At 31.2% G+C, this 19,151-nt stretch overlaps 1 protein-coding gene across 1 annotated transcript in view; it reads right to left on the bottom strand.

Moving 5' to 3' along the window:
• Cht7 (chitinase 7) overlaps positions 1-18,905 on the bottom strand; it is a 42,473-nt gene extending 23,568 nt beyond the window's left edge. Inside the window, exons 1-5 of the mRNA XM_072536855.1 lie at positions 18,506-18,905; positions 16,642-16,821; positions 4,873-5,306; positions 4,326-4,564; positions 280-500 (exon numbers count right to left, since the gene is read on the bottom strand). Coding sequence (XP_072392956.1) covers positions 280-500; positions 4,326-4,564; positions 4,873-5,306; positions 16,642-16,786 — 1,039 coding nt within the window. The 5' untranslated portion in view covers positions 16,787-16,821; positions 18,506-18,905. The remainder of the gene's footprint in view (positions 1-279; positions 501-4,325; positions 4,565-4,872; positions 5,307-16,641; positions 16,822-18,505) is intronic.
• Between the last annotated feature and the right edge of the window lie 246 nt (positions 18,906-19,151).

Here is a 19,151-nt window from a genome sequence, read left to right as displayed (position 1 = left end):
TTAGTTTTATAACTTATACATTACTTCTATAGTAGTTTTTTTTTTTTCGTGGAATTTATGGCTTTGGCGAGAACCAATTAGCCAGACTATGTTAGATTGAATCGTTAATTTGTGTAAAATGTTTCATAGTATCAGACCTGAGCATGATGTATTCATTTGTTTTGTTAGTAATAATTCTATAGTAGTTAAATTAGTCAATATTATATAAACCATTAAATTACATAGCTTTAAATGAACAAATATGTATACAATTAATAAATTCATATAAATATATCTTACTCTTTCTGTTTATCTTTTCTCTCTTTGCATCGCTAGATGTTCTTTTCTTTGAAGATGGTTTTCTAACTCGTTTTAGTACATCGGACACTGATATTTTAATTGGTTTTGGTGCTTCTTCTTCATTTTCTTCGTCATCGTCATCATCTTCAGATGGCCCTGCAATTTTCATCCAATCAACGTCTTTTGTATCTTTTCCACGAGAAATTCCCATTAATTCTTCTCTATAAAAGGATAAATGGAACACTAATTAACTGTTCTAGATAAATGAAAATAGGAATGAATGTTCAGGTATTTAAGTTTTGGACAAAATAGAAAAAATTATAGAATAACTATAAATTTATATTAACTTGTTTACTCGTTAAAAGCCACTGACAAAAAAAATAGAGATATCGATTTTTATTCATTAATTTTTGATACAACGGCAAACCGAAATTTAAGAAGATAAAGAAATATAAAGAAGATAAAGACGACTAGCTTTTAAAAGTTGTGCATATTAATTATCAATATCAATAATTATGGCTTATATAAGTGATACATCTGATTTATCCACTACAAATTCAAAATCATATTTACAAATTACAAAATAACAGAAGGCAATGCCATTTCCAACAAAACAACAAGCTCTAGTAAGAAATTCTATCAATGGATCAAAACTTAAAAAATACATGCAAGCTATAGGTAGTATAGTTAATCGAATTAATATTATTTTTTCTTCGCGAATTATCAATACCCGAATATGCGTAGATATATTTATCAACCAAAGAATATGTAGATGGCATACAAAAGTCCAATGGAACAATTAAAGTCAACGATGAAGTCCTCCTTATTCGTAGGTTAATTAGGCTAAGTCAAACTTATATTGCCGAATGTATGTCCATATATACCACATCACGACCTAGAACGAGAACTACTTCAATTATGTATCCATTTATGCTCACCAGTAAATTTTCTTATAATAGGCCCTTTGAATCCAAATTTTAAATACATCTTAAGTCTCCATCGCATCGTCTATATAACCATATCAGAGATCCCAATCCCTACCTCAATTTTAGTTAATATTGAAAACACACCTTATTACATTTTTCTTTCACATGAAAGCCATCCATGTTTAAATTGTAACACAAATTGACATAACGTTAGTAATTACCCAAACACATCAACATTAACATCAGAAATCAACATCGAACCAAACACAATATTCCAATCAAATGAAATTAACAAAAATTATTTGTCCTCATCCAAATCAAACACCACTCATCCCATATACAACGAAAATGTAGAATTTTCAGTTAAAACTCTATCCATAAATAGTCTAGTACTCCCTGAACTCATGGACATCGCTGAAACAAGTAAGTAACACGTAACACTATCGCCTACAGCTCGTCAAGAATACCAATGTCTCTGAGTTTTGACAAGAATATAAATTTGGAGGGGAGAATCTGTCAGTAGCCCGAGTATACTCAGTTTCATTTTGTTAGCAGAAGCAAACAGATCAGACGCATATCAATTACACTGGTGTAGGACTTATTAATCCGGTACCGTTACAATGTAATTTAAATCAAAAGTTTATCGTACAGTTTTGAGTGGTCAATCTCGTGAAATTATAGTGTGATATATTTTATGAAACGAGAAGCGGCGGCTAAACATCCGATAATAGAACTAACGAAAATTCAAGAACGTGTTTCGCGCGCAACTTGTGTTAGTGTTGGTTCTGTAAAGCAAATTTCAAAGGACATGAGATCAGTTGAAGATGGTGAAAGTGATTCTTTCCATACACCTTATATTAAAAAACAAAAAAGTGCGACCATAACTAAGTTGGATAATATGGATAAGGAAATTCTTCGGAGAATTGTAATAAATTTTCACGTCCACGAAAAAAAAGTTCCTACGTTGAGAGCCATATACAGGAAATTTGTCTTCATCATCATTATTTTGGCTTTACAACCCTGTGTGGGTCCTAGCCTCCACAAGAATTTTCTCCAGTTGTCCCTATCCATCGCCTTCCTCCCCCAAGCACGTATTTCCATATTTCTCATATCTTGATCTGTTATCAAGGAATCTTGTTCTGGGTCTTCCTCTTCCTCTTTGACCAATAGGTCTATCAAGGAGCGTTTTTCTAGCTGAGTCGGTTTGCTCCATCCGCATTACATGGCCTACCCACCTCAGATGTCCTATCTTAATGTTTTTTACGATATCTGGTTCCTGGTATATTCTATAGAGTTCGAAATTGTATCGTCTTCTCCAGACACCATTCACATTTACCGCTCCATAGATTCGCCTTAGTTAGGAAATTTGTCAATGAAATTAATTACACAGGATCGTATAAAAGTTTACGAAAGGCATTACATAAAAAAAATTGCTTATGGAAAACCCTGACATCCAGCGAAAAAGAATAGATTTTTTGCGAAGTATTAAGAGGTACAGAAACGAAAATCGTCCTATAGTATACATGGACGAAACATACATCCACTCTTGTCTCACATTTAATAAAAATTGGAATGATGGTTCTCACGATGGTTTACGTAAGTCTATCTCTAAAGAAAAGAGGTTAATTAAGAGAGTTTATGCAGGAGGAGAAATGGGGTTCATAAAAAATTCCTATTTAAAATTTAAACCAAATTTAAAAACTGGTGATAACCATAGTCAGAAACTTTCAAAATTATAAAAAGTGGCTAGTGGAAATGTTGATTCCGAACTTACCACCACAAAGTGTATTAGTGATAATGCCCCATACCACAATGTTCAAAGTGAAAAATATAACGACTGCGTCAAAAAAAAATAACAGAGTGGCTAAGAAAGAGAAATATACCATTTACAGATGATATGTTAAGAGCCGAGCTATACACTTTAGCAAAATTTTATTAACCTCATCATAAATCATCTGAAATAGATAAGCTTCTAGAGGAAAATGGACATTCGGTATTAAGACTACCACCTTACCATCCCGAGTTAAATACCATTGAGTTAATTTGGGCATCCATGAAAAACTATGTTGCACAACGGAATGTAAGTTTTAATTTTAAAGATGTGGAGGTTTTATGTGATCAATTTTTTGAGACATTTTCAGAGGATGAATGGAAATCACGAAGTGAAAATGCCAAACAGGCAGAACAGTTTTTTATGAAAAGCGCACCGGCTTTGGACTTAGTTACGGAGAAAGTGATAATTAACTTGGATGATGATGATGACGACAACGATGACGCTGCTAGTGATAGCGAAGATGATCTAGAAGATACAGATTCGAGTTCCGATCCAGAAACTTTTGATTTGATTTCTAAAACTCAATTTTTTACAATATGTTTCATCTTTAAAAACAATAAAAATCGACAATTTTCCTCACATATTATTACGTGGAATAATTACTCCTAATTATTTAAATTTCAATACCTATTGAGTTCAATTGACCCTCCTCCAGTCGTAGTTACATAATAAAATAATTTTAAAATCCGAACGCATTTGCTATCTTCTTTACTCCGAATGCGTTCTCTGTTTTTTTTTTTTGGCATCGCTAGAGTTTAAACTGAAAGACATAGCTAACTTTGACGAACTGTACATTTACAAAATGGCAAAAATGTATACAGCATGCTTAGCAGAAAGTCGAACAAAAGATGTGAGATCTTGACAATAGCATTGAGACTCAAGTAGACAGTTAAGATTTGATTTTACGTATAGTGCCCCTGTAAATTCGCTTATATGTATTTCATTCTAAAATGAATCTTCGGAGCGACTATTTACAGATGCTCTGAACGTGAAAACAATATTTCCTGTCGAAAAGGAAGCAACTCTAAAATAGCTTCGATATGGACGCAATAGCGACATCTGATAACAAATCACGAATCTAGAAATCCGAAAATTTCTAATTGACGAAACCAAAATCCAAATCCTTTTAGCAAAAGCTTCAACAAAAAATATAGCTCCAGGGCCTGATAATATTGGCATATTCTTCTTCAAAAAATTTCCATGAGAATTTAAATAATTTTGAAGGTATTTTTTATATTATATTGATCTTTAAAAAAATTTAAAGTGAAATAAATAAAATGTATTACCTCATTGCACCTACAAGCGGAAATTTAACTTCTCCACCACATACTGTTCCAGTAAAATCATCCATATCAATTGCCCAAACCATAGCTCCAGCAAATCCGCTTTCTTTTATCCACTTCATTTTGTATCTAATAGATTTTTCATCATCAAACCCTACCCATTGATCTCCATGAACCGCATATGGCACTTTCATTTCATCATCCCAATAGTACGTTGCTCCGTTCAATAACATTTCACATACCTAAATAAAACAGAACATGATGGCACGCCAATAAATATAATGACATTTTAAATTTTACTGTTCATTAAAAAACTTTAATGTAAAATAGGAAAAATAGACGACTCTTCACTTAAAATTACTTAATTTAATTCGATATATTCGATTTATTTGTACGCTAATAGCGGCGCTAATAACCACATACGTTAATGCGCCTAAAATGTAAATAAAAAAAACATTTAATAACATTATAAATTACAAATAAAAAACATACAATTCTTTAGAGATATCTTCATGCTTTTTTTATATGTTATATATTTTATTAGAATTACCTCATAATACGCCAAAAATCCCCCTTCTTTTGTATAAGGTCCTTCTTTGCCACCACTACTACTAGGAGCATGTACACCATGTTTATTGGAATCTGATAAAGTAAACGATCTACCGTAGGTAGGCATCCCTATTACCATTTTCTCCTTTGGAGCACCCAATTTAACCCAGAGATTTGCTGCATGTTCAACATTCAATTGCTTTTGATATTGACTATCACTGCTAGGTGAATAAAGCGGGGCATTGTGTCCTGTTTCTTTTTCCCATTTACCGTGAAAATCGTAAGCCATAAGGTTAATGAAATCAAGATACGACGCTACAGCTGGGACGTCATATCCGCCTTTTATATTATCTGGACCTACAGGTACAGCGGCTGTAAGAAGAAGGCGGTTTTTCTTAATTTCTTGAGATTCTGCTTCAAACGCTTCTCGTAGTTCTGAAACCAAATATTAAATTTTAATACACGAATACTTAGTACACCCCAAAGTTTTTTGTAAATATTTACATATATATATATATATATATATATATATATATATATATATATATATATATATATATATATACAGTATACTCCCTCTATAACGAACACGGTTATTACGAGGTTTCGCTTATAACGAGATACATTAGATGTCCCGTGAAATTTCTATTGAACTATAACAGTCTATAGCGAGGCAAATTTGGTTATAACGAGAGAAAATAAGATCCAAAAACGTGTTTTTTACGTTTTTGGTCCGGTCGTGGCTATAAATAAATACCTTTTCAAACAGCCCCTCAATAAACTTATCTGCAGCCCGCAATAAACTACTTTACAATGAATAAATACAACTGTTTCACATCTTTAGAAAATATATGATAGAATGATACTGTGCCATTTAAAGCAGTTAAAATGACAGAGTTCTTAAAATTGCAGAAGCATTATTCTTGAAAATACGCTTTATACATTATGTAGTTGGAAAAAAATATAAGTACAGATTTTTTGTTTTAACGTGTATCATTGATAATAAAAGTAAGCAACTCTTTTATGTTTTAATATATTTCATTGAAAATAAAAGTAAATAACTTTTTTTCAAAAACGCTATTCAAACAATATTTATTAGCATCTTATATTGCTCCGAATGGCTTCACTATAGGAAGTTAATGGTTTAGAAAACTACAGATTCATATGTATGCACAGTATTATTATTGTCTGATATAACGAGATCGGCTTATAACGAGGTAATTAGTCTGTCATTTCAGTTCTCGTTATAGAGGGAGTCTACTGTATATGTTCGGATAAATTTCCGCGGTCAGATGAATGAAAATTACTTAGTTCTCGGGAAGAACCGCGTTGAGAATTTATTACTCTACGTTTCGGCACCCATTTTGGAGACATTATCAAGAGTGATACGGTTCGATTCGAGTTCGGGGTCTCAATCTACCTACTCCCCTCACTCGAGACGTACCATTATCGTGTTCTTTATTGCAAGAACTGTCTCTCGGCACTGAGGTCTCAATCTGCCTACTCCTCAGTGTCGAGTGACAACCGGTCTTACCACGTGTGGCTGCTTTTATACTCGCTGTATGCGCGGGAACGGTATTCGCTGACGTGGTTTGAACTGACGTGGCCTGACCGTATCACTCTTGACAATGGCTCCAAAATGGGTGCAGAAACGTCGAGTAATAAGTTCTCAACGCGGTTCTTCCCGAGAACTAAATAATTTTCATATATATATATATATATATATATATATATATATATATATATATATATATATATATATATATATATATATATATATATATTGTTATGATATGTAAAATCGAGAAAAATATTGGTTTGTTTAAAAATATTTCAAAGTTCAAAAACATTAAAATAATTCAGATAAGTAGGATAATATCCAACAAACATTTCGAAGAAGGAGAGTTATTAAATTCTTGGATTACCTGTACTAAACAAAATGTAAGCTTTGCATAAATTATTTCCTTGTTATACTTGAGTGACCCGCATAATTTTAAGTGAAATCCAAAGACAATTGAACGGGGTTTTCCAAAATACATTAATGCAGTGATTAGAGACAAATAGAAGAGATTTTAGAAAGAGGTTTTTGTTAGTTTTTAAGAATTATAGAAAATATTATTTGTAAATAAGTTTTAGGAAATTTTATAATTATAGGTAAAAATTTGTTTGTTATCGAAATGAAAAAATGGGGGAATGGTGACGAGTTTTGATTGGCGGAGATTGAAAAAGGTGGGATAAGTATGTAGGAAAAAGTTTAGCGAGATTGAGGAGAGGGAAAAGATAACCAGTTGGTTTTCCAAGTCTGTAAGACGAACAGTGATTGTTCTCTGGTGGTTCCAAAGAAGTAGCAAGCAGTAGTGTTGAATGTTAGTGAGTTTTTGTGGAGTTAGTGTATCTGACAGAAGCTGAAGCAGCAAAATATTGTAAGTCATATTTTCCTACTTATATTCCAAGAGTCACTGTTCAGGCCAACGAGAGATTCAGTTTATCGTAAAGAGAAGATATTCCAAGAGTCATTTTTCACTCGGGCCAACGAGAGATTCAGTTTATCGAGAGGAGAAAGGCTATCATAATTTGAATGATTGTTGCTTTTGAAGGAGATCATTAAGGACGATATACTTGCAACAATCTGTTGTAAGATTGCTGATTACATAGGGAGCGGTTGAGAGGAGATAATACAGTCTACAAGGAACAAGGATTTGGACCACTCATCATCAGAGAGAGATATTTTTGTTTTCTGCAGTTTTTTTCTTTTATTGATAACACAATTTTTACACGTAATTTAGAAAGGATATAAATATTTTGATTAGGAGAGTTAGAATAGTTTGGGATTTTGAGTTTTCAATTAATATTGTTTGTACCATTAATTTTGATTGTTCACGTACGGAGAACAAAATTTTGAGAATCCTTATATGAGATTTGTTTATTGAAAACTTTTGAGTGTGAATTATTTCATTATTTTTATTTCAATATATAGTGTTAGATCATATGTGTTTTTTATTATTCCGGTATTCTCTGGACCTTACCTTTCACATGTAATAGCATAGATATTGAAGCACGAATTTAACCCTGAGATAAAAGAATTAAAAATTGTGATAAAGTCATAATCATATCATTTAAATAATTTTAATTAATCAAAAATTAATTAGCTAATTATTGCTTGGCGCACCAAGACTTTAAATATCACAATAATATATATATATATATATATATTGATATGATTAGTGTTTAAAGAAAATAATTTATAAATTATATACTACATAATATTAGATATGAAAAGTATTTGGTTATTTTAATAAGTTATATACTAGAAAATTTTATAAAAATATATTTATGTAAGGGCATTTTTAAAAAATTATCATATAATAATTGTAAAAAGTTGTATTTTAGTAATTATAATGTGGTAGATATATTTAAGTGAGCCATGTGACTAGGCAACCAGATATACATACTCTGAAGTGACATTTAAGGAATGGTTGTGAATATAAGTGGGGTTATAATAATAAAATGTGTAGTTTATTAAATTAGAATGTTAAGTTAATGATTTAAGTGTTTATTCTGATCTGAAAAGCCTAAATGTCAACAAAATTATCAATAGAAAATTAACGAATTCTCCAGAATGCAGAATTTGACTTTTGTTTACGGTCGAACATTCGGGAATAATAGTTATGTCTGTGGATCACTGTGGATATACTGTTTCCAGAAAATTCAGACATGTGTTTAATGGAATAAATCGAACATGATTTCTTACCAGATAATTCTGGAACATCCAAAAAGATATAAATACCCGGTGATATGGATTGAGGTGAGTCAGTCAGAAAGTTTAGTAAAAAAGTCCATTCAGTTAGTCAATCAGTTATGAGTTTTTTAGTATGAAAATTAGTTAGAGGCCGTCAATCAGTTACAATTGTTCAATATAGTGAGTTAAATCAATATTAAGAAACAGTATAAAGAAAATAATATTGAAGATTAAAAATTATGTTATGTATAAATGATAATTGGATAATGGAAGAAGTATTAATTGAATATTAAAATTAAATAATATTTGTGGTGATTGGATATTGATATATTGAAAAGAAGAATAAAAATAAATGCTGTTTGCTGGTTTGCTTGGTGGTTTATAAATGCTGTGAAGAAAAATATCTTAAATTGGTGGAAGCTGATAATTGGAAAAAGTAATTTCACAAAAACAAGAATAACCGAAGCTGAGAAGAAGACATTTGAGTGGTAATTATAATCTATATAGTGGAAAACAGTTCATTTAGGCATTCAGTGACAGAAAGGTACAAAATTTTGTTAATATAATTTAGTTAGGGTCATAACAATTTCAATTTTGTAGATAGTTTGTTTAAATTTTACATTGTCTATAGAATTTAATTAGTTTCATAAGAATTTCAATTTAAAGATAGTTTATTTTAAATTTACATTGGCTAGGTTAGATATATATTTGTTTTTCATAGTAGATCTAATAAAGATAATTTAAAAAAGTACTTACAAACTAATTCTTTGAGAACCGCGATAAAAACCCTATATATTATATTATTAAAAATACTCATTGCTCATCATTCAAACAAACAATACATCATAACAATACATATATATATATATATATATATATATATATATATATATATATATATATATATATATATATATATATATATATATATCGAAAACAGGAGTACGACCGTTAATCCAATATAAATAAGGATCACTCGAAGAGTGGTGGGTTTTTCGGTCAAAAGTTGGAGAAAAAAGACAAAGAAGTTGTCTACTTCATCTATTTATTGAAGACGTTTCGCTCTCTAATTAGAAAGCATCATCAGTTTATCTAAAAAGCACAACGAGACATGTAGCAGTCAATGGTGTAAAATGTAAAGAAGCTTAAGATAATAGACATCAATAATTAGTCGTATAAACAATAAATTGAAACTAGATACAGTTTACAATTTGATTCAAACATAGCACAGCAAAAGATAATGTGGTTATTGTACATGTAATTTAAAAAGTTTTTTACATACTGTTTTCCCATGAAACAGTTCTCCCCTCCTCAACCTATTTCATTAGAGACTATAAATTGGAAAGGCATGCCAAAAATAGATCACTTGAGAAAGGCAATCAGCCAAAATAGCTGTAGTGCTAATAGTTTAAAATAAATTTTGTGGAAGTTTTGAAAACGAAGTTTTCAGTGTTTTATTGTTAGAGATAGTGTATTTATTTAAGCCCAAGTTTTGATTCAATACCCAACTACTATGTGAGTTGTTTTTCAAACAAGTCAATCAAGCTACTTTCTTTTTCTAATATATAATAATATATTATAGATATATTATATAGATATATATATATATATATATATATATATATATATAATATATATATAAAAATCCTATAACTAAACTAACTATAACTAAAACTAAGTTTAATAGCCCCCAATAATATTGCCGTCCATCTATGTATAAAAATCGAGTGTAGAAATTTTATTTAATAATAAAATTAATCAAACAATAATGCATTAGAATAATCACCAACCTATAGAGAAAACATACAATGGATGCGAACTATTCATGTATTTATGGAAATTGAGGTCGAAGAAAGTGTACTGCGAAACTATTCAGACATGAGTGCATTCGATTCATTATTGTTTAAAACATTAGTTATTAACGAGTAGCATGAAAAGTTATTGACTAACAAGCTGAGAATATATTTGAATATCTATATTGATTTTTTTTACATATCAGATTGTATCATTTGTACCTATTTTTTTAGTTTTTTTTAATTTAATTTTTTTTAATTATTTAATGTTGTAAAAGCCCAGTTTTGTTGCCAATAACCAAAATTATTAAATTAACAACATGTAAAAGAAATATTCAATATTTCACGCGAATAAAATATATTTCAGCTATTAAGCTTACTGCATCCATTTAAATATACCTTAAAAACTAATAATATCATTTGATCTTCTTCTAATGGCGCTACAACCTTTTGTGAGTTTTGGCCTGCTTAACAATGTTCTTCCATTCTGTGAAGGTCGGATACTTTCCTTCGCCACTGCCTAATGTTCATGGTTTTAAGATCCCTCTCTACGTCGTCTATCCATCTTTTACGAGGCCTTCCTCTGGTTCTATTTCCATGGGGCTTCCATCTCTGGACTACTTTTACAGCTCGATTATCTGGCATTCTTTCTAGGTGACCAAGCCAGTTTAATCTTTGTGACTTTACAAATCTAACAATATCTGCGCTCTGCATTAGTTCATCCAGCTCGTGGTTCATTTTAATTCTCCACGAACCATCGCTGCATTGGGTTGGTCCAAATATCTTCCTTAGTATTTTGCGCTCAAATATTCTCAGTTGATTTTCATCAGTGGTTGAAAGGGTCGACGTTTCACATCCATATGTGACCACTGGTCTAATTACTGTTTTGTAGATTCTAAGCTTAGACTCACGATTCAGTAACTTACTTTTCATTAAGTCTTTGTATGCATAAAAGCACTTATTGCCGCTAAGAATCCGTGCTTGTATTTCTTGACTGATGTTGTTGTTTTCATTTATTATTGAGCCTAGATAGGGAAAAGTGGGGGCATATTTGTAGGTATGGTTGTCTACCTTCAGATTCTCATGTTGATTCGATTTTGTGCACTCCATATATTTTGTTTTGCTTTCATTTATATATAGACCAAACGTAGCAGCTTCTCGTTTCAGTTCTATAACTTTTTCGCTTACTATCCTTTTGTTGCGGCTTATTATGGCAACATCATCCGCATATGCGCATATTTGCATTGATCTTGTATTAATACAGCTGTTTATATCCAGTTTTCTAACAACAGCTTCTAAAGTTAGATTAAAAAGTGTTGTTGATAAGGCAGATGTTGTTTTCCCGTTTGTAGTGTTCTGCAAATCTAGTTAATAATGATCTATATGCTCTGCTAATATAGGAAGCATCACAATCAGAGCAAGGCAATCTGTAAACTAAACTATGCTTTATATAGTGGATGGAATCTTTGGTGTTAGTAAATATGTTGTCAAGAATGTTGCCAACTTTAAACCAAATGTGGGTGTTGTCAGAACAACTCAGTAAGATGTGTTTAAGTAATTTTTTTGGAAATAATTTAATTATGAAAAGGTAAAGACCTGTAAGTAGGAGAAATGAAGTAGTTTAGATTCTCTTTTCCTAATAAGTTTATCAATATGATGATCATACTCATTAACAACTATTTATTTAATGATTATTTAATACTTTGTTGTATTTATTAGTGGATAAAGTAATGTTTTGTAACCTATGAGTGAAACCGGCGATTACATTTTCGTCCACAATAATGAGTGTCATAAAAGAAGGTATACATTTTCGTCCAAGCCCCTAAAATTGAGGTATACAAGTTTGTCCAAAGGGTCAGGTAAATTTTCGTAATGCTTTTCGAAGAAGCAATTAATATTAAATATATAAATATGTACGAATCTTCGAGTTTATTCGTTTGTGAAAATATTCTCAAAGTGTTTATATTGCTATAGTCTTGAATTGTGTCATGAAAATCATTTATTCTTGAAACGTTATGGAGAATTTCGACAAACGTATAGTGGTGAAAAAAAGTACAACGAAAATAGGTGCTCATCTTTTATTCGTGAATAACTATAAGTTCAATTTTGCCGAAAAGTTAAAAAGTGGCTGGAGATGTCGTACCAAAGGGGATGTCGTCTACACAATTGGGGATGATGTAGTAATTTCTAGACAAAACTTAAATCATTCTCATGAAAGTCTGGAGACTGAGGAGACTGCATTCAACAACAGTTTGTTAGAGTAGCAGCTAAGTGTAAACTGCAAAAGATATAAGTACTTAACCCAGGAAAATTTTACATCGCGTTTTAAGTGAAGAAAAAATACCAATTTAACTATTATGAATTTAAAATTAGTAAAACGAAGTATTTATAATGTAAGAAGAAACTTACTCCCATTTTTACCAAAACGTTATAAAAAGTACTGGAATCATTGGAAAAATTGTAGGACCCTATCATCACGTCTAGAAATGAAAACTTTTTATTGGTTAATGATAAGAGTGCAAAATTGACTATTATATCTTGTAGTCAAATCTCAGACATTTATGTAATGTGTTCTAGCATATATATGGATGGTGCATTTAAATATTGCCCAAAATTCTATTATCAAATGTTTACAATTCATGGATACTACAATGGCCACTACATTCCACTAGTATTTTGTTTATTGTCAGATAAATTATCATCTACATATGAAATATTTCAATTTGTTAAGGACCAAATGCTCAGAGCTAACTTTAAATTTTCTTCCAAAAGATATTGTCATTGATTTTGAAAAATCAATTCATAAGGCTGTTAAATCTTTTTGTTTGGGGTTTGGGGGCAATCTAAAATAATCGTATGTAAATTCCATCTTTCGCAGGCTTGGTGGCGTAAAATTCAAGAACTTGGCTTAACAAATGATTACAAAAACAGAACTGAAGTGGAAAAATGAATTGGTCATTGCTTTGGTCTTCTTTTCTAGATCACCAAGAAGTCTGTGATTATTTAGTTTTGATCTGATCGAAATTATGCCCGAGAGTGTCGAACTAAATGCTTTTGTTGATTATTTAGTTGAGACATATGTTGATGAAAACTCAACATTTCCACCGATGCTCTGGGCTGCAAAATCATCAGAAACTACGAGAACAACCAATGCATATGAATCTTGCCATTTACATTTAAATAAATCCTTTAATACATACCATCCGAATATATTCGTGTTTTTAGAGGTTATCAATCAATATCAAAATGAGATCTACATTATAATTCAAAGTATTCATAAATGTAACAGACCTAATAACAAAACTGTAGCTCGCGAGAAATTTTTGAAAAGTAAAATAGAAAATTTTAATGAAAAAACTATTACTAGACTGAAATATGTTAAATATACATCCCATTATTTTAGTTTTTAAATAGGTTTATTATTATTTGCTATTTATATTGTCAGTTGTAAACGAAATTGACTAATCTAAAGATAATAAATTTTATAACGCAGTAAGATGACTTTTTTTTTAATTATGGGATTGATCCCCGCTTAGCTCGAACCCTGGATGAAAGTGTATATGCAAAAATATTTGACTTGGACGAAAGTGTTATTTCTTCAGGTGAAAATTTAAGGTAAAACTGAACTCATTACGATATTTCGGACGAAAGTGTATCTGCTCAGTGAAACTTCTAAAAGATGATAAATTGTGTGAGAGAGGGTGATTAGAAGAAGAATGTATGACATGGTCAGTTTGGGTGGTCTGCGATAGAAACTCTTTATATCTTTTGGTTGTTTTTGTCCTACTGTTTGTTTCATTTATTATTTCATTATTTATTTTACTTTTTAATTCTTGCCATCTTTCGTTTATGCTTGTGGTTTCACTTATAAGGTTTGAGTAGGAAGGTATATTTTCATTCATCTCTTTTTTTCTATTATTTCAGTCTCTTTTAGTGCTTCTGGGTTCCATTTATTAGAGTTTGTTTGTTGCTAGGACGTGGTCAATTTGATTTTCACTGCCAGATGCTCAAATTTTATTTATAAACTAATAGTTAATATTAATTTAGATCTTGCTTGAGTGATCGCTATTGTGCAGGTTTCCTCGATATTGTTATACAAAGATTACACATATTTATTATTGATTCTTATGGGAAAGATTGTAATAAACATTGGATGTAAAAAAATATAATAAACAAGAAAGTTCAAATTTAAATAAACGCTATTAAAAGAGATCGCCATGTAACGTATAAACTAGTTTGCCTGCTAATATAAATTCACTAGTATTCCATTCACATTGAATTTAAAAAATGATACTAGTTACATAAGAAGTATGTATGTAACAGTAAACTGTAATAATCCGGTTTTATTGTATAATACTAACAAGCTATAAATAATTTTAAATACCTGCTATTATTTTTACTAATTTTTTTACATCAAACAAAATAATATGGTGTAATCAATAAAATTGATGAATAAAAAATACCAATTAAATAAAAAATGATAAAACACATAAAAAAAGGTCAAGGTCGATATTGGTAAAAGTAAATAAATGTCTTTAAAAATAACTAATTATAATTAAATTAATAAAAAATTATAATGCAGATATATACCGATATAGAATACCATTTTTGGTTTTCTGTTTTGCGAAACATGCCATTACTTTTCACTTTTATTATTCACTCGCATTATCCTTTTTCATTTGTTTTAAACGTTTCAACGTTTGGCATTCCTTTCCCCAGGTAGCTGTAGCTTCCTCCGTGGTTGGTGTTAGATGTTGCCCTGGAAACCATCAGGGTCTTCTAACTCCAATGCCACAATTTGGTTGCATTGCTCCTGTAGTGATCCTTTCCCAAGTTAATATGCTCCTTTTCTAATATATAACCGTAAGTATATAATACATTCATAGGAGGCACAGATCAACATTACTGGTTTATTAAAAAATATGTATCTAAAATCAGAGCTAAGAAGTGATATTGGCCAATATTTACACGCCTGATTAAGATGGTACCCATTAGTAAATTCATGGCTTTCCCAAAAACGAGTTACTAAGTCAAATAATACTTTATTAGATTTTCGTCGATATGTAGCAATTCCCTAACTAAACTTGACTCTTAGTACATAAAGTAAAGTAGGAAGATCGAGCACATCAGATACAGCAATTCTATGGGGAAGAACACTTCATGGAAAAATGTGTGGAGCAAAAACGATGACCAGCAGAAAATTGTAAAGCGAAACCACCAGCATTATACTGGAAAAGGTATTGTTACATTTTAACTCATTCATACATAGTTGCATTGATAACACTAACACCCCGTGATCTATTTATAGGACGTGTCAAAATTTAAAAATGCAAAGATATAAAACAATTTGATAAATATTTCCATATTAAAAACAATATTACCGATCTTCTTTACGCATATTCATGAAACCAGATCTTGCTATTTCAATGCGTCTTCTAATTTCTTTTGAGTGGTCCAGTGGACTATTTAGTTCTCTGCCCAGGTATATGAAGCTTTGGAAACTCTGAAGGGTGATACCATTTATTTGTATGTTAGGTGTATATTGCTCATGGAGGTTTTTGTGGAATACCAGAATTTTGGTTTTGGAAAAGTTAATGTCCAAGCCCAGCCTGTGACTTTCTTCTGATAATATGTTCATCAATATTTTTAGTTGGTCTTCTGTTTCTGCTAATACTACGGTGTCATGGGCATATCTTATATTGTTAATGATGATTCCATTGGCTCTAGCACCTTCAGGGCGATCTTCAAGAGAAGCTCTAATTATATGTTCGGCATATACATTAAATAACAGGGGAGATAAAATGCACCCTTGACGCACTCCTTGTTCTATGTTGATGTACTTGGTGTTTCCGTTCCCATTTCCGTTGATGTTCGAACGCATCCTGTGTGGTTCCAGTATGTATTACTTATGATAGCTATGTCGTGTCCATCCAACCCTACTATTTTTAGCACCTCAATAAATGTTCCGTGTTTGATGCGGTCGAAGGCCTTTCTATAATCAACAAAGCACATATACAGCCCTTTTTGAACCTCAAGATACGTTTCTGATATTACTGATAGTTACGTATAAATATCCATATCGTATAAATTAAAGATATCCAAAAACACTTACTAATACCATCCAAAAATTTCCTTTGGCAGCCTTTGTATACTATTATGTATTACATTTTTTAATAATAACAGCACTTATTATTTATTAACAAAGAAGTATATTTTAATTTTTACATATGTGTTTTACCTTTTAATAGAAGCACAAAATTCTTTTTGTCATCAGATCCTTTGGGATATTCCCAATCCATGTCTAGTCCATCAAAGTTTCTCTGTCTTAAAAATGGGATGGCACTGTAAATAAAGGTTTGTCTAGAATACCTTGTTGCCGCCATATCTTTAAACTTTTGGGTACCAAAGGACCAACCACCTGAAATACAGAACAATTTTTAAAATATAAATCTTTTGTGTTATGAAAATTCATTTTTATTTTTTTTATTTTTGAAGATTTAACAAGGGTGACTTATTTATGAGTAGAATTTTTTTTTAGCAAAATGGCAAAACAACAGATGAAATTCCAAGTAAAAAATACAAGGTTATAAATAATAGCAACGTTTTAGAGGCTATAACTTCGTTTTTCAGTATTATCTATAACAGCGGACACCTACCTAATGGTTGGTCCAATTTATTATTCATAGCTCTACCTAAGAAGACCAGAAGAAATACCAAAAACCGGTGCTGATTATATAGAACCATAAGTTTTTTGAGCCATTTATTGAAATTTTTTCTGAACGTAATACATGTTCGTATCTATAAGAATGCGAGGAATGCCATATTCAATAAAAAAATATGAAAATAGATCACTATATTAGTGCTCCATACGTAATTATAGGTCAGACTATAGTCAAATATAGCAAGTACATCTGGTTGAGTTTCATACTCCATAATTTCCCACATGTCCTTCGACAAAGGAAAATATTTACTTTGTTGGATTATCTAATACTACTCCTAGATGTTTGACCTCATTTGCTTCTTTGACAATTACTCCATACAGTGCAGGCATTCAGACGATATCTAGGTTCCGTCTTCTTGTGAAACCGACTACCACTGTTTCTGTTCACAGAAAAAATTTTCCTGTCACACCACCTAATAAGGATATTTAATGTTTGTTGGACTGTGCTAGTAGAACATTTCCGTAATTTTTCTTTTACCCTAATTAATGTATCTACGTTTACCGACTGCATGCCAAGGAGCGAGATCAGCTCATTTACCAGGAGTAACCACTGGAGGGAAGAAATCTTTGCGCTTTGTGGGCGCCCCTTAGCTGTTTTGCCCAGAACCTGCTCTTCTTGAAAGTTTGTTAGAATCAGCCTATATTTCAGCATTGCTTTGATCCAGTTGCATACGGTAGTAGATGTCCGTTTGGTGCTGCTACATCATAAAGAGAATTTGGTAGTGCAATATTAAATGGTCTTATATATTAAAAAGGCGGTTAACGCAATCTCTTAATTATTATTGGAATAATAGATTTTTTTAACTAACTCATCCAGTGCTGCTTCTGCAAATGTTCCTTCTACGCTACACTGCACACTAGTACAGTAAGTAGTGAACAGTGTAGTGTCTGGGAGCTCTAGAGACTAAGACCTCGAAAACCCTGAAGAAGATATCAGAAAGGATATCGAAAGCTCGGCGTGAAAATCGACGCGGTTTAAGCCAAAAATCTGATGAGTTTGATATTAATTTCTGTAAGTAAATAAAGCACGATAATATAGCCAAATTTTGCGAAAAAGTGAGATATCCTTATACTACGTGAAACCAGCGAAGGAGTAAATGACAAACTGCAAAAATGAATAGACAGGAAATGGAAACTAAAAAATTCAATTTAATGAAACAAAATTCATCAATAAGTTAGACCAAGTTAACTTCAACGTCAACATCAAGATAACAAATAAATCAAATGCAGAAGTAACATCACAATCAACTAGAGGCTTCAGAAAAAGTACTGAGGAACAATTTTGATGTTCTTTAATCTGTAAAGAAAATAGTAAAAAGGTGACAAAAAATCGCAAACTAATATTAAAATAGCTTAGTAACTACTAACATAATGTACTTACCAATAGCAAGTAGAGTTTTCAAATGAGGATTGGCTTTCTTTAATTTATGTATCCTTTCGTACAACCCAATTTTACCATCTTTAGTTTCATCGTTACTTTCAAATGATGATAATTTCCCTTTTTTTAGCCAACCAAATGCAAAAATAATATGCGTACACAAATCAGGAAGAATGTCTTCCGGTGTAAACTTTCCAATTTTAATTCTGTATTGCGACCAATTGGTATAATAGCAAACAACTTTACTTTTATCATCTTTGTCTTTCTTGGACGTAGATAGCGTATTCTCAGATGCTTTTCGATGATTAGGTCTAGTTCTTCTTAGTTTTGATATACTGGACGATACTTCTTGGTCTTTTGATACTGATTCTGATGATTTAGTGGGCCTGCGTAACCGTCTTCGGGATACTGTAATAAATTAAAATAATAATTTTAACACATTTAAGACCAATTACGGAAATATGCTATAGATGTTATTTATTTAGTAAATAATATTCATAACACTCAAGATCTACTATTTGATACATAGTACTATAATTTCTGGATAATATACATTAATGATAATTTCTTTTTCATCTTGGGATTGGTATTTATAATCCGGTCAACTTAGACAACCTCAAAATAGTTGACAAATAACAAATATTGCCGG

Source organism: Diabrotica undecimpunctata, chromosome 7 (genome assembly GCF_040954645.1).
Source record: "Diabrotica undecimpunctata isolate CICGRU chromosome 7, icDiaUnde3, whole genome shotgun sequence".
Lineage (NCBI taxonomy): Eukaryota > Metazoa > Arthropoda > Insecta > Coleoptera > Chrysomelidae > Diabrotica > Diabrotica undecimpunctata.
This window is presented reverse-complemented; position numbering and strand designations above follow the sequence as displayed.